The sequence below is a fragment of the Schistocerca gregaria genome, chromosome X, assembly GCF_023897955.1.
Source record: "Schistocerca gregaria isolate iqSchGreg1 chromosome X, iqSchGreg1.2, whole genome shotgun sequence".
In the NCBI taxonomy this organism is placed as follows: Eukaryota; Metazoa; Arthropoda; class Insecta; order Orthoptera; family Acrididae; genus Schistocerca; species Schistocerca gregaria.
In genome coordinates, this window is record NC_064931.1 from 159,662,992 (window position 1) to 159,688,649 (window position 25,658).

The 25,658-nt window shown below is 49.4% G+C and overlaps 1 protein-coding gene across 3 annotated transcripts in view; it reads right to left on the reverse strand.

Moving 5' to 3' along the window:
• LOC126297779 (cullin-5) overlaps positions 1 to 25,658 on the reverse strand; it is a 203,646-nt gene that overhangs the window by 110,141 nt on the left and 67,847 nt on the right. For all 3 annotated transcript variants that reach the window (XM_049988959.1, XM_049988958.1, XM_049988960.1), the window contains exon 6: positions 23,591 to 23,684. In XM_049988959.1, the coding sequence (XP_049844916.1) occupies positions 23,591 to 23,684 (94 nt within the window). The remainder of the gene's footprint in view (positions 1 to 23,590; positions 23,685 to 25,658) is intronic.

The following is a 25,658-nucleotide window of genomic DNA, read 5'->3' on the forward strand; positions in this document are numbered from 1 at the left end:
ACACTAGATCGCGTGTTATTCCTCTTACAGATGAGGGGGAGGGCGAGGGGGGGTGGGGTAGATGACGAGGGCGAGGGGGGGTGGGGGAGATGACGAGGGCGAGGGGGGTGGGGGTAGATGACGAGGGCGAGGGGGGGTGGGGTAGATGACGAGGGCGAGGGGGGGGTGGGGGAGATGACGAGGGCGAGGGGGGGGGTGGGGGAGATGACGAGGGCGAGGGGGGGGGGTGGGGGAGATGACGAGGGCGAGGGGGGGGGGTGGGGGAGATGACGAGGGCGAGGGGGGGGGGGGGGGGGGGGGGAGATGACGAGGGCGAGGGGGGGGGTGGGGGAGATGACGAGGCGAGGGGGGGTGGGGGAGATGACGAGGGCGAGGGGGGGGTGGGTGAGATGACGAGGGGCGAGGGGGGGTGGGTGAGATGACGAGGGCGAGGGCGAGGGGGGGGTGGGTGAGATGACGAGGGCGAGGGCGAGGGGGGGTGGGTGAGATGACGAGGGCGAGGGCGAGGGGGGGTGGGTGAGATGACGAGGGCGAGGGCGAGGGGGGGTGGGTGAGATGACGAGGGCGAGGGCGAGGGGGGGGTGGGGGAGATGACGAGGGCGAGGGCGAGGGGGGGTGGGGGAGATGAGGGCGAGGGCGAGGGGGGGGGGGAGACGAGAGGGGGGAGGGGGGGTGGGGGAGATGACGAGGGCGAGGGCGAGGGGGGGGTGGGGGAGATGACGAGGGCGAGGGCGAGGGGGGGTGGGGGAGATGAGGGCGAGGGCGAGGGCGAGGGGGGGGTGGGGGAGATGACGAGGGCGAGGGCGAGGGCGAGGGGGGGGTGGGGGAGATGACGAGGGCGAGGGCGAGGGCGAGGGGGGGTGGGGGAGATGACGAGGGCGAGGGCGAGGGCGAGGGGGGGTGGGGGAGATGACGAGGGCGAGGGCGAGGGCGAGGGGGGGGTGGGGGAGATGACGAGGGCGAGGGCGAGGGCGAGGGGGGGGTGGGGGAGATGACGAGGGCGAGGGCGAGGGCGAGGGGGGGGTGGGGGAGATGACGAGGGCGAGGGCGAGGGCGAGGGGGGGTGGGGGAGATGACGAGGGCGAGGGCGAGGGCGAGGGGGGGTGGGGGAGATGACGAGGGCGAGGGCGAGGGCGAGGGGGGGTGGGGGAGATGACGAGGGCGAGGGCGAGGGCGAGGGGGGGTGGGGGAGATGACGAGGGCGAGGGCGAGGGCGAGGGGGGGTGGGGGAGATGACGAGGGCGAGGGCGAGGGCGAGGGGGGGGTGGGGGAGATGACGAGGGCGAGGGCGAGGGCGAGGGGGGGGTGGGGGAGATGACGAGGGCGAGGGCGAGGGCGAGGGGGGGGTGGGGGAGATGACGAGGGCGAGGGCGAGGGCGAGGGGGGGTGGGGGAGATGACGAGGGCGAGGGCGAGGGCGAGGGGGGGTGGGGGAGATGACGAGGGCGAGGGCGAGGGGGGGTGGGGGAGATGACGAGGGCGAGGGCGAGGGGGGGGTGGGGGAGATGACGAGGGCGAGGGCGAGGGGGGGTGGGGGGAGATGACGAGGGCGAGGGCGAGGGGGGTGGGGGAGATGACGAGGGGCGAGGGGGGGTGGGGGAGATGACGAGGGCGAGGGGGGGGTGGGGGAGATGACGAAGGCGAGGGGGGGGTGGGGGAGATGACGAGGGCGAGGGGGGGTGGGGGAGATGACGAGGGCGAGGGGGGGGTGGGGGATATGACGAGGGCGAGGGGGGGGGTGGGGGATATGACGAGGGCGAGGGGGGGGTGGGGGATATGACGAGGGCGAGGGGGGGGGTGGGGGGATATGACGAGGGCGAGGGGGGGGGTGGGGGATATGACGAGGGCGAGGGGGGGGTGGGGGATATGACGAGGGCGAGGGGGGGGGGGGTGGGGGATATGACGAGGGCGAGGGGGGGGGGATATGACGAGGGCGAGGGGGGGTGGGGGATATGACGAGGGCGAGGGGGGGGGATATGACGAGGGCGAGGGGTGGGGGGGTGGGGGATATGACGAGGGCGAGGGGGGGGTGGGGGATATGACGAGGGCGAGGGGGGGGGGGGGGGTGGGGGATATGACGAGGGCGAGGGGGGGGGGGGTGGGGGATATGACGAGGGCGAGGGGGGGGTGGGGGAGATGACGAGGGCGTGGGGGGGGGTGGGGGAGATGACGAGGGCGAGGGGGGGGGGGGTGGGGGAGATGACGAGGGCGATGGGGGGGGAGATGACGAGGGCGATGGGGGGGGAGATGACGAGGGCGATGGGGGGGGGAGATGACGAGGGCGATGGGGGGGGGAGATGACGAGGGCGATGGGGGGGGAGATGACGAGGGCGAGGGGGGGAGATGACGAGGGCGAGGGGGGTGGAGATGACGAGGGCGAGGGGGTGGAGATGACGAGGGCGAGGGGGTGGAGATGACGAGGGCGAGGGGGGGGGAGATGACGAGGGCGAGGGGGGGGAGATGACGAGGGCGAGGGGGGGGGGAGATGACGAGGGCGAGGGGGGGGGGGGGGAGATGACGAGGGCGAGGGGGGGGGGGAGATGACGAGGGCGAGGGGGGGGGGAGATGACGAGGGCGAGGGGGGGGGGGGAGATGACGAGGGCGAGGGGGGGGGGGAGATGACGAGGGCGAGGGGGGGGGGAGATGACGAGGGCGAGGGGGGGGAGATGACGAGGGCGAGGGGGGGGGAGATGACGAGGGCGAGGGGGGGGAGATGACGAGGGCGAGGGGGGGGAGATGACGAGGGCGAGGGGGGGGGAGATGACGAGGGCGAGGGGGGGGGGAGATGACGAGGGCGAGGGGGGGGAGATGACGAGGGCGAGGGGGGGGAGATGACGAGGGCGAGGGGGGGGGAGATGACGAGGGCGAGGGGGGGGGAGATGACGAGGGCGAGGGGGGGGGAGATGACGAGGGCGAGGGGGGGGAGATGACGAGGGCGAGGGGGGGGAGATGACGAGGGCGAGGGGGGGGGAGATGACGAGGGCGAGGGGGGGGGAGATGACGAGGGCGAGGGGGGGGGGAGATGACGAGGGCGAGGGGGGGGGGAGATGACGAGGGCGAGGGGGGGGGAGATGACGAGGGCGAGGGGGGGGGAGATGACGAGGGCGAGGGGGGGGGAGATGACGAGGGCGAGGGGGGGGGAGATGACGAGGGCGAGGGGGGGGAGATGACGAGGGCGAGGGGGGGGGGAGATGACGAGGGCGAGGGGGGGGGGAGATGACGAGGGCGAGGGGGGGGGGAGATGACGAGGGCGAGGGGGGGGGGAGATGACGAGGGCGAGGGGGGGGGAGATGACGAGGGCGAGGGGGGGGGAGATGACGAGGGCGAGGGGGGGGGGAGATGACGAGGGCGAGGGGGGGGGAGATGACGAGGGCGAGGGGGGGGAGATGACGAGGGCGAGGGGGGGGGAGATGACGAGGGCGAGGGGGGGGAGATGACGAGGGCGAGGGGGGGGGAGATGACGAGGGCGAGGGGGGGGGAGATGACGAGGGCGAGGGGGGGGAGATGACGAGGGCGAGGGGGGGGAGATGACGAGGGCGAGGGGGGGGAGATGACGAGGGCGAGGGGGGGGAGATGACGAGGGCGAGGGGGGGGAGATGACGAGGGCGAGGGGGGGGAGATGACGAGGGCGAGGGGGGGAGATGACGAGGGCGAGGGGGGGAGATGACGAGGGCGAGGGGGGGAGATGACGAGGGCGAGGGGGGGAGATGAGGAGCGAGGGGGGGAGATGACGAGGGCGAGGGGGGGGAGATGACGAGGGCGAGGGGGGAGAGATGACGAGGGCGAGGGGGGGAGAGATGATGAGGGCGAGGGGGGGAGAGATGATGAGGGCGAGGGGGGGGGAGATGACGAGGGCGAGGGGGGGGGGAGATGACGAGGGCGAGGGGGGGGGAGATGACGAGGGCGAGGGGGGGGGAGATGACGAGGGCGAGGGGGGGGGAGATGACGAGGGCGAGGGGGGGGGGAGATGACGAGGGCGAGGGGGGGGGGAGATGACGAGGGCGAGGGGGGGGAGATGACGAGGGCGAGGGGGGGGGAGATGACGAGGGCGAGGGGGGGGAGATGACGAGGGCGAGGGGGGGGGAGATGACGAGGGCGAGGGGGGGGAGATGACGAGGGCGAGGGGGGGGGAGATGACGAGGGCGAGGGGGGGGGAGATGACGAGGGCGAGGGGGGGGAGATGACGAGGGCGAGGGGGGGGGAGATGACGAGGGCGAGGGGGGGGGGGAGATGACGAGGGCGAGGGGGGGGGGAGATGACGAGGGCGAGGGGGGGGGAGATGACGAGGGCGAGGGGGGGGGAGATGACGAGGGCGAGGGGGGGGAGATGACGAGGGCGAGGGGGGGGGAGATGACGAGGGCGAGGGGGGGGGAGATGACGAGGGCGAGGGGGGGGGAGATGACGAGGGCGAGGGGGGGGGAGATGACGAGGGCGAGGGGGGGGAGATGACGAGGGCGAGGGGGGGGAGATGACGAGGGCGAGGGGGGGGGAGATGACGAGGGCGAGGGGGGGGGAGATGACGAGGGCGAGGGGGGGGAGATGACGAGGGGCGAGGGGGGGGGGGAGATGACGAGGGCGAGGGGGGGGGGGGAGATGACGAGGGCGAGGGGGGGGGGAGATGACGAGGGCGAGGGGGGGGGGAGATGACGAGGGCGAGGGGGGGGGGAGATGACGAGGGCGAGGGGGGGGGGGGAGATGACGAGGGCGAGGGGGGGGGAGATGACGAGGGCGAGGGGGGGGGAGATGACGAGGGCGAGGGGGGGGGAGATGACGAGGGCGAGGGGGGGGGAGATGACGAGGGCGAGGGGGGGGGAGATGACGAGGGCGAGGGGGGGGGGAGATGACGAGGGCGAGGGGGGGGGATGACGAGGGTGAGGGGGGGAGATGACGAGGGCGAGGGGGGGGAGATGACGAGGGCGAGGGGGGGAGATGACGAGGGCGAGGGGGGGGAGATGACGAGGGCGAGGGGGGGGAGATGATGAGGGCGAGGGGGGGGAGATGATGAGGGCGAGGGGGGGAGAGATGACCTGGGACAGTCGCAGCACCATGACAATAAGTCTGTGGAGGGATTCAGTGAGGAGAGTGTTGGCACTGCTGTGGCTGCGAATGGGTGCCTTCCTCGCAGGACCACGTGGCACCTCTTTCTGGCATGGCCCCATCATTCCAGTCAGCCTGCAAGACTCTGAATAATTCTATTACTAAAATGACCAGTACTTATCCATATGCATCACTGCCAGTCATGTATCCTAAAACACTAGAGTCACTGACAGTGTGGAAACCTGCCTCACCCCTCGCCACTATGCTCTTTGGAGTACCACCAAGTTTGCCATTTCAACACACTAACGTGCTTCGCATCATCATCCCAGTCCAATTATTATGGGATGGCATCCCATGCTTGCCTGCTGTTGGCCCTGCTGACGTACACTGCTCAGGCTCACACGAATATGCCTGTATGTAGTCATTACGTTAAATCAATTTCATCACCTGTCTAAAATCTGTCAGGTAGTGTCCTAGGTTCATTCGATATCTCAGATCCTGGGTAGGTGTGCAGTCTTTTAGGATGTGGCAAACCATAAATGATTCTCCATGTAAGCACTGCAGGAGCTGTTGCTGTTGTAGTTTAAATTCATGACTGTTCTGGTATGTCCAATTGTGAGACAGCATAACACAATACCTTTGCCTCAAGCTTTGTAGCGATATCTGCCCAGCCCTGGTGGTCATGGTCCAAATTTACTGGAGCGTGCAGTATCTTGCTTTCTGTCTTCACATTTCTTCTCGCTGTAGTGTGTCCTTAACCCTGTGGCGCATAGCACACAGTAGAGTGGGCAGCTTTTAATGGTTAGTGGACATTCCCTTCTGCTGTTTGCATACAGTTGGTCATAGATTTATACAGAGCAATGGATGTTTCGGGTAGCAATTGGCTACTGTTAGCAAAACACTGAAGGAGTTGTTTCATAAATGAAATTTTGTTGAGGGAAAGTCATTATGTTTTGTAGTACTTCTGGTATGGCTTTTAACTCTACAGTATAAATACTGCTTTCCTTTTGGAGTAGAGAATGAGTTTCTCAATTCAGGTTTTTTACTTACTGGTAGCCAGCTGATTCATTCTCTTTGGAACTGTCTGTGTAAAGGTGATTAAGATGTGCATACTTTTGCATGACAAATGCACAGCGATAAAAATTAAGAGTTACATTGTCTTTGGTGTCGCACCACAAGTCCATCCTTACTTCTGGTTGCATAACTTATCGTGGAAGCATTCATGATTGGGAGTAATGCAAACAGGTAATCAGAGGAACTTTATGTTCTCATCATTTTCTGGTCATAAGGTTGCTGGTAATCCTGTTCTAAGGCAATTAATGATTAACCAGGACACAGGACTGTAAAATAAAATGTGGTGACAAGGGTGTTTTGGCATCTGATTAATAGTGATTACATGATTAAATAAATGTTGTTAGTGTATTATTTTTACTGGCTGTATTTCCCGAACAGACTCCATTGTGGTGAAAAGGGTCAAATATTTCCAGGTGAATGGTGCTGCTGACCCATAGGCAGCACTCCCATAGTCCAAATGGGATAAAATGAGCTCCTTATTAAAGCGTTAACAAAACCATTCGATTCACATCCTAGGAACTCTTACCGAGGACAGTATCAAACTTCCTTGTGTTGTAGTCTTAAATTGTGATACATATGATACCCAAGTAAGTTTTTATCAAAAATAGTCCAAGAAGACAGTACTGGACTACTACTTCCAGTAGTATAGTTCTGGATGAGAATGGGCAGACCGTATTCTACAAAAGCACAAAACACGTTATTTAGTTGGTGACAAATAGTACGAGTGGTTTTTTGCCATTTTAATGTCTAATGTATAGTTGTCTGCAGTTCCCATTCTGATGTACATAGCAATATGGAATTATAATATAAACAAAGATCATTGACTTATAATGCTGGTGCGACAATGTACTACAGCTCTACAATGCCATTTATTGAAACTGCAAAAAGTATATCACTTACTACTGATCCCTATGAGACTCCATTTTCCTCCACATATTGGTTACTGAAGGTTGTGCCCACAGTGACAGTAAAGCATCCAAAGTAATTGTTCATTTGGTATGAAGCCATGCAAATTTCATCAAAAATTCCACTCGTGCAAAGCTAACGAAATGTGATACTTCCCCGATGCTTTACATAAATCAAAAAAACACTGTTAGTTTTGTTTTGTTTTAGGGTTCAAAAACAACTAGGGTCTTACACACCCATGTCAGAACTGTAGAGCATGAAGACAAAGAGAGGAGTTAAAAACGACTGCACATTAATCCCAATCAATGGGAGAGAGGACAGCTAAAAACAGAGATGTGAAGAAAGGTCTATAAAATACACCATACAGAAACAGAGGACCTGAACTAAAGAATTGTGTCCTTCACTACATTGTTACGATGAATAAACAGTAAAATGCAGTTGACACGCCACATGTCGTTCATTAAAACAGTCGATAACTCAGATGATAAATACAAATAATAATTTAAGTGGCTAAAAAAATGGTAATTCCATCAGGAAATGGCAGAACATCAATCATTGAGGGTAATGAGTACAAATGACAGAGCCTAAAAGAAAACAGTTCCCAACACGCAACCTAGCTAAAATGATCTCCTCATGGCGAGAGGTGGTTAACCAAGCCACTAGGCGAGGCAAAAAAATACTATTGTGATCACATGTGAGTGGTGCACAAAGGCCTCTCTAATAATGAACTCCATTCATTCAAGATGTCAGTGGTATTTTGAGATCTTCAGAAAGAAGCATACTTTCCAATAGTTTACCCAAGTTACTTGTTAGATTGATCGGTCTATAGCTGTTTCTATCTCTATTTTCTGGGTACTGTCATTATTTCAGTATAGGTATTGTGATTCTCTCCCCCCCCTCTCTCCCTCTCCCTCTCCCCCTCCCCCCTCTCCCTCTCCCCCCTCTCTCTCTCTCTCTCTCTCCACTGGGAGGGAAATTTTCCGTCTTGCCATGTGTTAGCAAGAACTATATTCTAAAAATTTTAACATTTTCAGTAATCTAAGGGGCACTCAAATGAAAACTGAACATTCACCACAATACACAGTCCATGTGATAGGTGTTACATTTCGATACTGCCACCACTGTGGTAGTGGAATGGATTAATGCCACATAACAGGTACCTGCATTTGTTGGGTTATGACCTTGGTTGTTGGCGGACTGATCTAGAGTGTTCATCAAGCTGTTGACACGGAAGCCAGCAAAGAAGAGCCAAGAGGTACGGTTTGTTTCCTGATGGCTGTGGGCGCTGGAGGACTTGAAATTTTTCATCGTATGACCAGTGTGTATGGTGAACACTGCTTCTCCCCAATGCATTTGCACAAGAGGCAGAGGAGTTTCCAGGAAGAGTGCACATCACTGCAAGACGATTTGCACCCACCACAGGCCTACCAAGCTATTACCCGTTATATGATGGGACAGATTGATGGCATTATCCAGGATAACAGACGAATCACAGAGGGTGTGATTTGTGGTTCAGGTTGGCATTGGCGTCAGCTCAAAGCGTGCCATCATCAAAGACTACTTTCCATACTGCAAAATTTGCATGCAGTGGGTGCCACATCACCTGACGCAGGGACAGAAGATGGACACAACAGCATAAAGTCAGTCATCTGCCGTGGTTCCACAAATGATAAAACACACCCTCATGAATAAAACGTAAAAGTGCATCAGCCAATGAGGTGTTGTCAGATATAATGAGCAGCAACGAGTCCGGTGACCCAAGATTTCATTGCTGCACAGTCAAAGTGGGACAGTGCACCAGAATATGGGTCACTGTCAACCACTGATATTGAGGCAGGTCTTGACAACACAAGAGGTAACCCTGGGTCACCTAAGTATGGCCAAAGTGGAACTGGCAGAGGACAACTGATTCCCTGCGAGAGGCCCGCATGGAAGACTTGCGCACATTCGTTGTCTCCTTAATGACACGCAGTCTGTTGTGCGCACTGTTATGCCATTCCATCTCCCAAAGCCAAAAAACCCTGCGGTATAAGTCAGAATGCAGGTCAGGTACAGAGGTGCCCATCTCCAGAAGCAGTTACCGCATAGCCTGTTTGGACAGCCTGTTGGCAAGCTCATTACCTGGGATGCCCATGTGTCCTGGGGTCCACACTAACACCACTGAACGATGGGACCAGTCCAGGGCATAGATGGACTCCTGGATGGTCCGCCACCAAAGGATGACGAGGGCAGCACTGGTTGATAGGTTTTAGGCTGCTCAAGGAATCAGTACACACACCAAACAAATCCTCGGGGCATGAACAGATGTGCTCAAGAGCACGAGGTATAGCCACCAGCTCAGCCATCGGGTAGGGAATGCTATTCAATATGTCCTCCATGGACATACGCAAAGCCGACGTGAGCATCAGCCATCGAGCCACTGGTGTAAACCACTTCGTGGCCTCGGTACTTGTCAAGAATCGAGAGAAAGTGGCAGCTGAGAGCCACGGGGTTAACTGCATCCTTAGGGCCAAGCGAAACATCCAGGCAAAGCTGTGGCCTAGGTGTACACCATGGAGGTGTACGTGAATGGACCTCAAGTACAGGTGGTAAAGGCAGGCACTCAAGTTCAGATAGAAGGGATCAGACGCAAACTGCAACTGGAAGCCCTGACCTGGCTGCCGATGCTGGAGACGAACCGCTGTGTGTGGGGAAAGGAGATGGTGATTCGGATGCACAGCAGAACTATGAATATGTGCTACGTAACTGGCAAGCAGTTGTGCTTGCCTACCCTGCAATGGAGCACTCCGGCTTCCACAAGGACACTTGTCACCAGACTCGTCCTAAAAGCTCCTGTAGCTAGGCGAACGCTACAGTGGTGGACTGGGTCGAGTAAACGCAACGCTGAGGGCACCGCCGAACCATAAACCACACTCCCATAGTCAAGACGGAAATGAACAAGGGCTCTGTAGAGCTGCAGCAATGTAGAGCTATCTGCACCTCAGTTGGTGTTGCTCAGGCAGCAGAGGTTACTGAGCTGCTGCCAGCACTTCCACTTATGCTGACAAAGGTGAGGAAGCCAAGTCCATTGGGCATCGAAAACCAGTCCTACCACTACAGTGAGGGGATTATCCATAAGGTAAAGTTCTGGTTCCAGATGAACGATACGAAACCGACAGAAGTGCATAACACACAGCTTTGCGGCCGAAAACTGGAAACTGTGGGCTAGAGCCCATGACTGCACCTTGTAGAAGGCTCCCTGTAGGCATTGCCCAGCAACACCAGTACTGGTGGAGCGGTATTAAATGCAGAAGTCGTCTGCATACAGAGAAGGTGAAACGGACGGCCCTACAGCCACTGCTAGACCATTAATGGCCACTAAAAATAGAGAGACACTCAATACAGAGCCCTGCATGATGCCATTCTCCTGAATATGGAGGGAACTTCGAGAGGCACAAACTTTGACACAGAAGTATGAAGCGATATGAAATTCTGGATGAAAATTGAGAGTCGGCCTCGGTGACTCCACTCGTATAATGTTGCAGGGATATGATGTCGCCAAATCGTTTTTCATAAATCAAAAAGGACGGCAACCAAGTGTTGGCATCAGGAAAAGGCTGTTCGGATGGCAGACTCTCGGGACACAAGATTATCAGTGGTAGAGTGACCCTGGCGGAAGCCGCCCTGACATGGAGCCAGTAGGCCATGTGACTCTAGGACCCAACTCAACCGCCGACACACCATACGTTCCACTTGCTTACAGAACGTTGATGAGGCTGATGGGCCAATAGCTATCCACATCAAGTGGATTTTTTTCCAGGCTTGAGCACCAGAATGATGGAGCTCTCCCACCATTGTGATGGAAAAATGGCATTGCACCAGATCCGGTTGAAGATGTCGCTTGTAGTTAGATGAGAGATGTTTAATCATCTGACTGTGGATCCTATCTGGTCCAGAAGCTGTGTCAGGGATGTGAAAGGGCACTAAAGAGCTCCCACTCTGTAAATGGGGTGTTACACAGGCTTCACTGTGGCTTGTAGTGAATAAGAGGACTTTCCCTTCCAGCCAGAGTTTGAGAGTGCTAAAGACTGGGGAAAAATTGTCTGATGCGGAGGCTCGAGAATAGTGCTCAGCAATCGCGTTTGCGTCAGTAGTTAACACGCCATTTATGTTAACACTGGCAACACCTGTTGGGGTTTGGTACCTGAAAACACATTGGATCTTTGCGCAGACTTGGGAAGGTGACGTATGGCACCCACTGGTCGAGACATATTTTGACCAACACTCCTGCTTCCGTCGTCAGATAAGCTGGTGAACACGGGCACAGAGCTGTTTAAAAGCTATGAGGTGCTCCAGGGAAGGGTGCCGCTTATGCTGCTGTAGAGCTTGCCGGCATTCCTTAATTGCTTCAGCGACTTCCAGCAACCACCAAGGGACTGCCTTTCGCCAGGGGCATACTAAAGAGCTGGGGATTGTGTTTTCTGCCGCAGAAACAGTTGTTGTTGTTGTCACCCGTTCAACCATCACATCAATGTTCCAGTGTGGATGCGACTCAACGGTGACCGCAGAGGTAAAACCCTCCCAGTCCGCCTTATTTACAGCCTATCTGGGCAGAAATCTGTGGGCTTGACACCGGGGCAGTGACAGGAAGATGATGATGTCGTCACTACCACACAAGTCGTCATGTGCTCTGTGGTGGATAGATGGAGAAGTCCTGAGCTGCAAATTGATAAATCAATGGTCGAGTAACTACCTCGAGCCACACTGAAATGTGTGGCAGCCCCAGTATTTAAGAGGCAGAGGTCGAACTGAGACAGTAAAGTTTCGACATCTCTGCCTCGGCCAGTAAGCACAGTACCATCCCACAAGGGGTTATGGGTGTTAAAATCTCCCAAAAGTAGGAAAGGTTTAGGGAGTTGATCAATCAGCGCAGCTAATACATTCAGGGGTACTACACTATCTGGAGGAAGATATACATTGCAGACAGTTACTTCCTGTGTCATCCTTATTCTGACAGCCACAGCTTCAAGAGGGGTTTGAAGGAGCACAGGTTCACTACAGATTGAGTTTAGGACATAAATGCAAACTCCACTTGACACTTAATTATAGTCATTATGGTTCCTGTAATATCCTTTATAGCTGCGGAGGGCAGGGATCCGCATTGCCGGCAACCAGGTTTCCTGGAGATCAATGCAGATAGCAGGTGTAAAGCTTAACAGTTGCTGTAGCTCATCCAGGCAGTGGGAAATACCACAGCAGTTCCACTGGAGAAATGACATCATTGTGAGACTGGGAAGGCATGGAACATTCAATGAGGCAGTTTACGTCTCAGGGTCACCCGCTGCCACTGACGTTTTGCCTGAGCCGTCTATATCGATTTTGTCTCGAGGGTGCGACAAGATCTAGGTCCTCAGAGGACGCCAGAGTCTCCACCTCATCCACAGACGTTGAGCATGGAGGTAGCAATGGTGAGGTGCCACTGCAATTCCCTTTGTCTTGGGGACCTTCTTTTTGGATTTCTGTCACTGTTCCTCGGGTTTCCCTGGCTGGGAGGACTTCACTCGTTCAGTCCCCGAAACTGAGGAAGAGCGTGAAACCCTGCGACCAGCTGCTTTTGGGCTCTTCAGCTACTGGTGGGTGTCACCTTTCCCACTAGCAGAAACCTGGGAAGGGAGTGACCCAAGGGACCCCTTCCTAGTAAGAGCAGCCAAAGAAGTTGTACACTTCTCCAGCTTAGAAGTGGGGATGGACATCCCTGATGGCTGGGAGGGTGTTGCTCCTGAAGTAGGTGATGCAGGAGCAATAGGGAGGGAGGTGCCCTCCACCATCAAGGGGGCAGGTGTAGTCTACTGTCTCTGAGAGGTGACTGGGGTTGGCAGAGCTGATGGGGCTAGAACTGTTGTAGCGGCAGCGTAAGACGATGTCATGCCTACAGGACGTAGGCGTTCAAATTTCCTCTTAGCCTCAGTGTAGGTCAGTCAGTCCAGGGTCATGTACTGCATGATTTCCTTCCTTTCTGGAGAATCCTGCAGCCTGGTGAGCAAGGCGAATGGTGCTTCCCACAGTTGACACAGATGAAAGGCAGGGCACGTGGAGTATTGGGATGTAATGGGGGCCCTCAATCTCGACGAGTGACACTGGAAGTACAGTGAGAAGACATATGACCAAACTTCCAACATTTAAAGCGCCACATTGGGGGAGGGATACAGGTTTTACATCACAGTGGTAGACCATCACCTTGACCATGTCGTGTAAGGTATCACCCTCGAAGGCCAAGATGAAGGCACCGGTGGCAACTCAATTATCCCTCAGACTTCGGTGGACACGCCGAACGAAATTTACAGTTCACCATTCTAAATTGGCGTGCAGCTCATTGTCAGTCTTCAAAAGAAGGTCCCTGTGAAATATGATACCTTGGACCATATTTAAACTCTTATGGGGCATGATGGTTACAGAAACATCCCCCAGCTTGTCACAAGCGAGTAAAGCCCGTGAGAGGGTGTTGTTTTGATCAAGACTGACTCAGATCTCATTTTGGACAAGCCCTCCACCTCCCCAAACTTGTCCTCTAAATGCTCAACAAAAAACTGAGGCTTCATTGTCATGAAAGATTCCCCATCAGCTCTCAAACATACAAGGAACTGGGGTGAGTAAGAGCTGCTGCCATCCTTAGCCTGACATTTCTCCCATGGTGTGGCCAGGTAGGGAAACTATTTGGGGTCGTACTTCTGTGCATTGAATTGAGCCCGTGAATGCTTAGAGACTGCTGCTGTTTGACCACCAGCAAAAGATGATGCACAACACTTCATCGCATGTCATCCGCCCTGATGCCACCCACCCCTACCAGGGGTCCTCCCCATGGACGCCACCCAGCCACACCAAAGACCACTTGGTAGGATGGCCATTGCCGGGAGTCCCAATGCTCCAGGGGGATAGGCACTTACCCCTTGGCATATGTGGGGAATTAAAAGGCACAGGCATCAGCAGAGCGATCCCTGTGTGGTCAGGGGGCTATAACCAACAGGGCACATTGTGGCCCCACCACAACGGATTAGGTACCGTGCTGAATATCAGGTGCAACCAAGCAAACAAGTCCATTGTCATCGTCAGTGTAGAAAACGATACTGCACATTTGATGGAAAAATATGCACCCAGGAGGGTGACCTCGCGCAACAGTTGGACAATGAGCAGAAGTGTGGATCCAAGTCGACAAATGATGCGATAGGTCTCAGTGCGTGATGGACATGATGGACATGATGCACCATGTAAGGCGCCATTCTCCAGTTGGCTCACTCTTCAGGAAAATTTTGAAAAATGGAGGTCAAACCCTACAGGGGACCATCACAAAGGCCAAAATGTGAGAGATTCATTTTAGTCGCCTCTTACGACAGGCAGGAATACCTCTGGCATATTCTAACCTCCGGACCTGCACGGGGGTCGTGGAAGGAATTTACAAATTTACCCACAATTACCTGTTGACTGTGATTGCCAGGCTCATTACCATATTTTGTTTTTCTGATCTAACTGATCTTAACATTAGTAAATAATTCTTGTCTGTTACGGACATATTAGAGCACTGCAACTGTTGAAATTTAAGGTAATTTATAACTAATTAGCTGCAAGCAGTTGCTTTTGTAAGTGTTAATTTTTCCAGAATATCATTTCAAGTTGCCTGGAAACCCATCTTCAGACATTTACATTTGCTTATGTGTCTTAAACTGTTTCTTCACTAATGTCACTGCAGAGCTTCACAGCAGAAGTATGCCAGCGTATTGGAGTCCACTAATCTGATATAATTTGGACCACACTTGTGAAGCTGTGGTATGTGCTCTCGCAGAAAAACATATCATTTGAAACACTCTTCTCTCCTCCCCCCCCCCCCCCCCCCCTTGTTTCACTAAGTAACATGCTGTAGCACTTTATCTTTGGAATAAAATTAAATGTTCAGTACATTGATGGTAATTATGTCGTCCTAGAGCCCCTTGTTTTCTGAGGGCATCTCCAATCTCTATGCAGGTTTCCATTCAAGAGGGTCTGAAGAGAATGGTACTGTAGTGTTCATATGCATCAGATGATTATTTCTGCTGCATTTTTTACCACTTCATCGATCCTCTACTCTGTAATTATTGTGATCTGTGCTCTAATATTGAAAGAATTCCAATTGGCTCTTTGCAGTGAGCAACATGGGAAAAAAATCTGTGTACTGTAGATTTTGGACTGATATAATTATCAGGTATAGTCACTATCACAAGGCTAACTGAAGATTCCATTGGATCAGAGGCGCAAGATTAGGTTTGCAGATTGTCAAATCTATTGTGGTATAGGAGCCATAGGCACTGCTGAAATTTGTTGGGGCTCCCAGGTTTATTAGGTAGAGATCAAAATCTGATGATAATCTCTCTGGTATTCGCTCTCAGTCAGTCATTAACTCATTGCCCCCATACTGATTATGTGCATTAAAATTACCCAAAAAAATGAAACTCAGGAATAACTCATCAAGTCTTCCATCTTTCTGTATGTAATTTCTTGGTCAGAGGGAATGTATGTATTATAGCCTGTCATCATTATTATCAATTGTGTTATAATGGCTACTGTTTCGAGTGTAATGTTCATAGGTATTATCTCACTGAAGGTGTTTGATTCGACTAGGGTGCGAACACTTCCTGATGCTCGTTTATTCTCATTTTACCATATATGTTATATCCTCTAGGTGTAGGAAGATGTTCATCTAAAAATCTTTATTCACATATTAAAATATTTTTAGGAGAATAGATTGCTGCCTTCCGTATAGATGAGACAATAGTCGCAGAAAGGCTTAATGAAAAGATTGTTACACATTTAAGTCCTGGGCCGGAAAGCCTCTGGTTACCGTGGCTGAAGACAGTGGGCGCACGCACGTGCATGTGCATGTGTTTCCTGTTGAGTCTGCAACTCAATGTCTCCTCTACGTGATAAGTAGCAATTTATCCTTTTTGTAATATTATTGTTATTCCATCTATGACTTTCCAGTGTTTGTTTCATGTATTCTTACACATATTGTGGGAGAGTTTGTGATTGTCTAATTTCTTCCGGGTGACAATAGTAGCCATGGCAACACCACTGTAAAAATCACAGCAAAGATGAACAGTGAAGATGGGAGTCTGTACATTTATCTACTGAGTGTTTCAATGCCTCCTGTGTGGTTAGCATTGTTTCCACAGATTCTTCTGCTAACAAGGAGTGTTCTGGTTTCATCAGAACCACCAAATCAGTTCTTTTTTTTTGTCTCTCTTTTGCTATTTTCCTTCAAATAATTTTTAAGGTTGGAGGTGTGGGTAGGAAGTCAAGCTGAAATTTTTTCGGCCTGACATCTTCATATCTCTTACCCGCTAATTAGTATATGATTGTACATCAGTTATATTTTGGAAAGAAGAAACTGTGGAGCGGGTCTCCTATCTTTTGCTGTCAGACTGATATGCACTGTTTCCTGCTGTACCCACAGAGAGGCTCCAGCTGACTCTGCAAGATTGGAAGTCAAGAGGGGTAGAGATCCCTCTTCCACATAATTTTTCATTTTGGTTGCATGTTCTTGATTTATAGCAGTTGGTGGACTTGATTTTGAAAATGATGATGTAGATGTGGTGACAACTGTGACTACTGCATAATTCATGATGTTGACTTGATGTGTGTGAGCATATTTTTGTCTTGCATCAGTATTTTAGAGGCAGTCCACAGTTCCACATTGTTGTACTTTCTTTTGCTTTTAAATATTGGGAATGTGAATGTGAGGGATAGTGTCAAGTTAAAAATTACACACAAAGGCAATTATCCACAAGGACGAACTCTGTGAAGTGAAGTCTTTTTTGATGGAATACTTGGACAAAAAGTTCTTGGTACATTTGTCACAGCAAATTCAGATAAAAAGATAAAATCCAAAGCTTTGAATGACGGCCTCCACTGTCGTTTTCATTGTCAGGGGCCAAATTTGGTTTGAAACCACAAAGACACTCTTATACCTGGAGAATGATATTCCGTTGGCTGGGTTATGTCACAGACATGGTGCATGCTGATGTGGTGACCTTTGCACCTACAAATTACATTTATGCCCTAGAGATAATGCTACACCCTACTAACCAGGCACAGGAATACCATCTTTAGAAGGCACAGGTATTCTGTCCACAGTATTAGGCCAATGCTGTCAAGGAAACTGAGAAGCAATGCCATTCAACCAGGCCAGGAGGACTGACACACAGCATGTAATCTATTCTGAAGTGAAACAACAAGACAGGCTGCAATCATACCGGTCTTCCAGGCAACCAGGAACATTCAAGAAATGCTGCAACTTGTCAAAGATAATCTCAGCCTGAAAGTACCAGCAATTTACAATATTTCTTGTGAGTGTGGCAGCAGTTAAAGGGGGTGGGGGGTGAAGGGCAGGGGGGGCGGGGGGAGGAGGGGAGAGTCTATACAGACTATTGCCAATTACTAAGTCGAGCATCAGTGTGACCTCGAATACAAGAATTTCAAAAAATCTGTTGTAGCCGACCATGGCCTGTTAAATAAACACAAGATTACATTTGAATGAATGATAATTACCGCTCACGCACTGAACTATTGGGACTCTGATCAAGGAAACAGATGAAATTGTGTGAGAACAGCTTTAATAGAGACATCGACTATGCACTTAGTAATTCATGGAATCGTGCACTTGATAAAGAAAGAGTACAGAGGAAAACTTAACACAATTTACCACTTCTTGTAAGCGCTGGCACTGCAAGCAACACAGAACACCTCCATGGTGTAATACAGCCCACTGGATTTCACCCTCTGGGCATAAAAGTGGGAGCCTCACCAATTTCGCAACAGTTGAGACTTGGCCCTGGATACAAATGCTAGGGTGTTTATCTAAATCAGTTTTTATGTTATTGATGTGTGAACATTTTTTGAAGTTTTTTTTCTATTTTTGCCTGAAGGTGAGAGCCTTCTCTCAAAACGTATCATGTGGCTTATGATCTTGTCGCAAATTTTATGTGGGCTCAGCTAAATTATTATATTTTACAGCTGTGACCTCACCTCTAGCTAAAATAGAAAATTCTAAGTAGTTGTCACCGAAAGGCAAACAATAATCTCAACAGATGGCTCAAGGTAATATGTGAACTGGTGGTTGCGATAGTTTATTACATATGGAACTGAATGGTTTCAGATGGTCATTCTCTATGTGGCACAGGTATCTGTTTGATTAGGAAGTGAAACTTTGAAACTGCACTTGCAATTCCAGTTTGTAATCATTCAATCAGTTGCTTTTGTCAGTCTGAAGAAAGTGTTCTTGCTGCAAGTCACATGGGAATTATTGCAGCTCCACTGTATATCTGTCTTCCTTAGTTCAACAAATGATGCATCTAATGATTTTGCACTCTTGCATCTTTCTCAGTGCAGACTGGGCATTTCCTGTTATAGATATGGAGGTTATTCAAGCAATTGATGCAGACTTACACTTACAATTGTGTTGTCACAGGTCATCCATGTCTAAGCTTTGTTTCTTTTATGCTGCTGGCCTTTGTATCACAGCTTTTTTTTTCTTTTTTTGGGAGTGGGCAGGGTATACGAGGGAAGTAGAGGGCACTGCAGTGAGAAATTTATGTCATTCAGAAAAAAGTAATTGTATTTGTTGAGTGAGACTGTCGCGCTGACCACTCAGCTACCGGGGGCGGATACTGCTACAGTGATGTTGCACATATGGATGGAACTTCTGGCTCAGAAAAGGTTGCTGCAGTGACAAGTCACTCCCACCCTGTATAATGTGAACACAGCACAGGGTGACTTACTTTACAGCGCAGCAGCAAATGGCATGCGAGCACCATCATCGGCGTGATGAAATACAAATTTTAATGTTTTCATATGACTTAAGCTTTAACATGTTCTACAGTAATGGTTGCAGATGTGTTAGCCAGGCTGCACCATTGAACAGCATAGAGGAAGAACACTACATGCTACAATCTGAGATAGACTTTGGGTACAGCACATGCTCTCGATTCTTATGTATTGAAGACAATATGAACAGCAACATTTATATCCAGAAAGTTTACAGCCCGCAGTCCTGATCATTCTTCAGGGGACTCTGTATGACCTTTCTGCAGTACAGTACTTTGCCACCTACAATAACTACAAGCCTTCTTTAACAAACAATAATTCTTTAATAAAAAATCATCATCTTATTTTCAATTATTAATCACATGAAAAATTCTACTATGTACAACAAATTAAAATTTGATACTACAATGTGAAACAAACATGAAATACTTTTTTATTTCTAGATGTTGAACAGTATTATATAAATATTTTCCTTTAGCATTTCTGCAACAGATTTTAATTTAATGATTTTGATGATAAATATAGAAATTAAAAGTTTAAACTAAAGTTGATACTGGTAAGAACTTCTGTCACTTTCATAAATATCTTACCTTTGTAATGGTTTTAAAGCATTTTCATATGTGAAATAGAACAACTATTCTGATTGGAGTTAAATTATAAAAGTGGAAATGTGAACATATAAATGAGCCATCAAATGTTTTGGATGCTTCTAGAACAATGTCTCACAGAGATACTATGTAATTTTGGCACCAAAAAGTGTCACTAGTTTTTTGACTATGCTCGAGTTGAGTTCACAAAAGTCTCCGATACATATAGCGTGAACAAAGAGCTAAGCTTTTTTTATGAAAACTATGAATTTATTTGCTGTGGAAAATGTATGTGATATGTCTATTGCATTGGAATAAGTGTAAATAAAATTGGATATATGAAAATTAATAACCGATACTTCAGTTACTTCTATAGCAAGACCAAGGACCAGAATTCCTCCCGCTTTAAGGCTATGGCAATGTCTGGATACTGATGCCAACTACAACATAAGTAGGTTAATTTTAATATAAAGTTCTCCTCTTACTACTCTCCCATAAATAATCTATTACAGTGTTAATCACTGAGTTGCATTCAATATGGACTGTTAATATACATCGATCTATGTTAAGTAGGAACTTCCTGAATACGGGATGTTCATCAAATGACACTGGGAATGACTTTTGTTAGAGACAAAATGTTCGCTGATGTTTACCAGTAATACTAGGTGTCTTTTATATGAGGTTTCACCACTGATATGACAGCTGGGCATAGGGCGTTACAGTGTTGCAAACAAACATACTTTGTGTGCTGGCTATAATCCAACTGTCTGATCCATGTGAAAGGGTATAACCCAAGCTTCTAAAATATCTTTCTCCACTTAGACACACTTATTCTTATGGTTTTCTTGTTGAAAATCACTATCAATTTACTGGGGTAGGTAGTATGCAGATGCAGCACACCATGTTAGCAGACCCTGCTAGCTTGGTGAAATCCTGTCATCCCAGGGCTGGAAAATTCAATAAAAAAATGCCTAGCATTGCCAGGAATAGTTGTTCACCACGACATGTCTAGCAAAAGTTGTTCACCACGACATGTCTAGCAAAAGTTGTTCACCACGACATGTCTAGCAAAAGTTGTTCACCACGACATGTCTAGCAAAAGTTGTTCACCACGACATGTCTAGCAAAAGTTGTTCACCACGACATGTCTAGCAAAAGTTGTTCACCACGACATGTCTAGCAAAAGTTGTTCACCACGACATGTCTAGCAAAAGTTGTTCACCACGACATGTCTAGCAAAAGTTGTTCACCACGACATGTCTAGCAAAAGTTGTTCACCACGACATGTCTAGCAAAAGTTGTTCACCACGACATGTCTAGCAAAAGTTGTTCACCACGACATGTCTAGCAAAAGTTGTTCACCACGACATGTCTAGCAAAAGTTGTTCACCACGACATGTCTAGCAAAAGTTGTTCACCACGACATGTCTAGCAAAAGTTGTTCACCACGACATGTCTAGCAAAAGTTGTTCACCACGACATGTCTAGCAAAAGTTGTTCACCACGACATGTCTAGCAAAAGTTGTTCACCACGACATGTCTAGCAAAAGTTGTTCACCACGACATGTCTAGCAAAAGTTGTTCACCACGACATGTCTAGCAAAAGTTGTTCACCACGACATGTCTAGCAAAAGTTGTTCACCACGACATGTCTAGCAAAAGTTGTTCACCACGACATGTCTAGCAAAAGTTGTTCACCACGACATGTCTAGCAAAAGTTGTTCACCACGACATGTCTAGCAAAAGTTGTTCACCACGACATGTCTAGCAAAAGTTGTTCACCACGACATGTCTAGCAAAAGTTGTTCACCACGACATGTCTAGCAAAAGTTGTTCACCACGACATGTCTAGCAAAAGTTGTTCACCACGACATGTCTAGCAAAAGTTGTTCACCACGACATGTCTAGCAAAAGTTGTTCACCACGACATGTCTAGCAAAAGTTGTTCACCACGACATGTCTAGCAAAAGTTGTTCACCACGACATGTCTAGCAAAAGTTGTTCACCACGACATGTCTAGCAAAAGTTGTTCACCACGACATGTCTAGCACCCCTAGTTGTTTCATGCAAATACTTTGGAACAGACTGTATGTGCACAACTTGACACACTACCATTATTCTTTTTTTGTGCGTTTGTCCAGCATCTGCGCAAGGTAAACACAGTTATTAATGGTTCTGACATGTTTAATTTACTGGGTGGTTGGATGCCGTCGCCCTTCCTGTCACCACCCATTGCGAATGGGACAGAATGTGTATACCCCCAAACGCCTGCACGTAGAGTGATGCATGTGGAAGTTTGAAAAAGTTTTCTAAATGTTTGCAACATCATCCAACTAAGGCACGACATGAGTACCAGCCTGGTGTTCACCTAGTTAGATGTGGGGAAAAGTCTGAAAACCACATCCAGGCTGACCAGCACGGCGAATTACACTAACAATCTGCTGGGCAGATTTGATTCGAGGCCTGCACACCTCCCTGTCCCAGAAGCAGCACTTCAACATGCACAGCTATCCGGGCAGATACTCTATACATTATTGTAATGCTACTGAAATGGAAAAGGGGGGGAGGGGGGTGAACTGTGTGTAGCTCTCTGACTACAGGATATTCTCAAGGTATCTTATGCTTAAGGAGAATCACTAAGTAACCAACTGAATTTTCTGAAAGAATTTCCATAAATATTACATCAAACCACGTGTTCAGTGTCACAGCAACTTAGTGTATTAATTTCTAAACAGACTCTCAGTACTATGTACATCATACCTGAGCTGATATTTTCCTGGCATATTTCTAGTATGTCTGAACGCATGCTTTATCTGTTTGCTGCTGCATGCTGTTCTGGAGTAAACATTCTGAAGGAATGGATACAGCAACAAGGAGAATAAGGTGTGCTTTCAGACAGGTTGTACCTAGGCACAAATCAGTAATGTTCATCCCATTTATCAGCAATACCTTCAGAAAAGTCGGCAGTCTCGGAGTGACAATGTCAAATTTGTATTTTGCCCACTCCCTAAGAGCTTCTCACTATCAGGTTCAATGAAGGGGATTTAGGCCTTCACAAAACAGGGGTCTACCATACCCCCTGCCAATGCATCAAGGCATTTGTTAGGGGAAACTGTACGCATGGTAAAAAGAGGTGCCATTAACATAACATCGCATTGAACCACACCAGGCCACCTATGCTTCTGCGGCTCACTGTGGTATAGAAACTGGCTGTACTACAGAATACAAACTAAACAAAGATACTTAGGCAGTCTCCCTCATTGTGTGATTGAAGAGGTCACTAAAATTAGGGTCAAAGATGATCTAATTAACATAGATAGTGGCCTGCAACTGAGTCATGCATGGAAGGAAACGCATAGTGTTCCCGTGCAGTGAGGTCTGCAGCTGATGGTGATAATGTAGCATGTGGAGACTGCAGTTAACAGTTTAGTGTTGCCACTGGCACCACCCATTGCAATGGCTGCACGGATAGCAACAGGAGCAGAGTGGTGGAGGGGTTAATGGCCATATGGGATGCCAGCACAAGCACGCCAGCAGTCATCAGGATCCCCCTAGATATGACAATGAGTCTCATTTGCGCTGGTCTATTCACTTCTGATAACGAATCACAGTTTGAAATTCTATATTTTTAATGCAATAACAAGCTACAGTAATTTAACTATTATTAAAACATGACAGGGGTCCTATTAATAGTGAATCTGATCATTTGTACCCCCCTTCCAATTCTCAGCTCTTGTAACTGTGGAACTGAAGTGTATTCCCTCCCCTATGAATATTAGTACCTCAACACACCTGATTTTATAGTCTATATTTACAACAATGCTCAACAATCACCTGCTTCTAGCCAAGTCACATTTATAGTCAATAGCAGTCACTTTTGCTTACATGTCATTATTCTGTACACTAAAACTTCCTGGCAGCCAAAGTGGATGCTGGACTGAGACTTTAGCCCAGTCCTTTGGTTTCAATGGACAATGCTCTCACTGAATAGTCATCCAGACATCCACAAGCCTGCCTCAAAGATCCAAGATTCCATCTACTAACCACTTAGCCATTTCAGTAACTGTTTCAGGTATGTGTTTGAAAATTTTTATGGACTAACATAAGTTCATTTACTTATATAAGTAATTTAAAAAATGAACAAAATCTGTCACTTACTTTCAGTTTCATTTGCCTTGATCATTCCAGCACATTCAGCAAGTATTGTGGTTTTGAACGTGGACACCAAAACTTTCACACAGCAATCTGTCAGCTGGGAAGGAAGAAACAATATTAATGTGGAGAGTGAGCACAACAAAGCTGGCTAACTGTAATCTTTAAGAAACAAATAAAAATCTTAACATCATTAAGATACAGGAGAAGTGCATTGATATAAACTCTGTACTTTTATTTAGTCTACAGTTTTATACACTGACATATACAATACACACAGTTTATAAATACTGCACACCACTGATGAATTTAGTTCACTGTTAGCATGACATTTCTATTTTAACTTACAAATCAATTTCTGCAATATATAAACTTAGATACAAAACTAAGGTGATCAAAAATTTATGTTTGAGGGCACTGCTGCAGCATATATGCAACGTAGCACGACTCCAATGTTGCGATATAAGCACTGACTTGGAAGTGAGGGATCAGTGTGGCATCCATGTGTTTCTGAAATGCGCGCGGTAGATGCAGAAATGTGAATTACGACGATGTTATTTCCAAATGCATCTAAACAAGATCAACATTATGTTGTTATTTTCTTGACTGCTGAAGGACAAACAACAGTAGACATCCATCATAGAATGAAGAATGTGTATGGGGCAGCATGTCTGACTAAAAGCACCAATGGTGTGTCAAGTTCTGTGCTGCTTCACGACACTGCACCTCCAAATATCGAAAATGTCCCAACGCAGAAATTATGCCAACTCAAGTGACATACTGACACCCGTACAGTAGTCCTCACCTCTCCCCATGCCCAGGGTTGAGGATTCCTGCTGGATGAGGATGTACAGCGGGCAGCTAGGGACATCTTCACACAGCAGAACACAGTGTTTTACCAAACTGATATCTTCGACCTGATGCATTGACCGAATGATTGTTTCAGTGTTCACGGAGATTTTGCCTGACTGACATGGATTCTCAACCATATCACCATCAAAGTTTTTGATTGCCTATATGTATGTCACCATATCTTCATGAACCCCAGTAGTCACGGCAGTGGCTGCTGAGTAGCAGAATCTGAACATGCGCTATGGCCAGTTTCAGAGGCTGGAAGATCCTGGTCCATTACTTCGACAGAACTGTCTATATTTGCCTTCGGTTGGCCAGCACACTGGTGTTGGCGCTGCGTCCTTCTGAAACGGAGGTTGGCTGGGTGAGGGTACAGTATGGTGGCACCACTGAAGAATGTCCAGGTGGAGAAGGGGAAGATCATCTGCCTTTTTTTGTATGCTTAGAACCTTTGTGTTTGTCAGGTGCAGACCCAGACATTGGCTGGCTGGATTTGCACAGAAAGTCATCGCAGGAGTACTCCTTTTTGGATTTCCATGCTTCTGTTTGCAAGGCATGCAATTTTACTGGCAAAGGTGAAGGTTTGTTGGTATGGTGTTTACCCACAGCAGATGAAGATGAGGGTGTGACCTCAGAGCTGGACAATTTCACAGTGTAGCACTAAACTGGAAGTCACAAGTCCACCCAGTCATGTCCTTCGTAGGTCGGGGTGTAGGAAGAACTGTACTATAATTGCCAGAAGGTGGTGTACAAGGGTTGCAGCTAGCAAACATTTTCTAAGCAATGTGAGTACAACCCCATTACTTCACCCAGATATCCTCAGCAGTTCTCCCATTGAGGAAGATTGTCCAATCACAGGAAAAAGCAGCACAAGTATCCTTGCTGTTGATACAATGAGGTGGACACACACTCATGAGCTACCCTGCCACAGGTTATGCACTTGGCTGCATTTTCGCACAATTCACGTGTGTGGCTGTAGCACTAACACTTATAGCAACACGTGAGATTTGAGAAATATGGCCTGACAGTTTCATAGACAGTCTTAATTTTTTGATGGAGGTACCACACAGTCAAATGTGAGGAACAAATTGTGGGTTGGCACAAATTCTGTATAAACCCTTTTCTTGACTCAGTTAACTTCAGTCACTCCTATTCAGTGAGATGGATTGAAATATCAGTCTATCAAGCAGACCAGTGTACATGAAATCACAGGCGTGTGGTG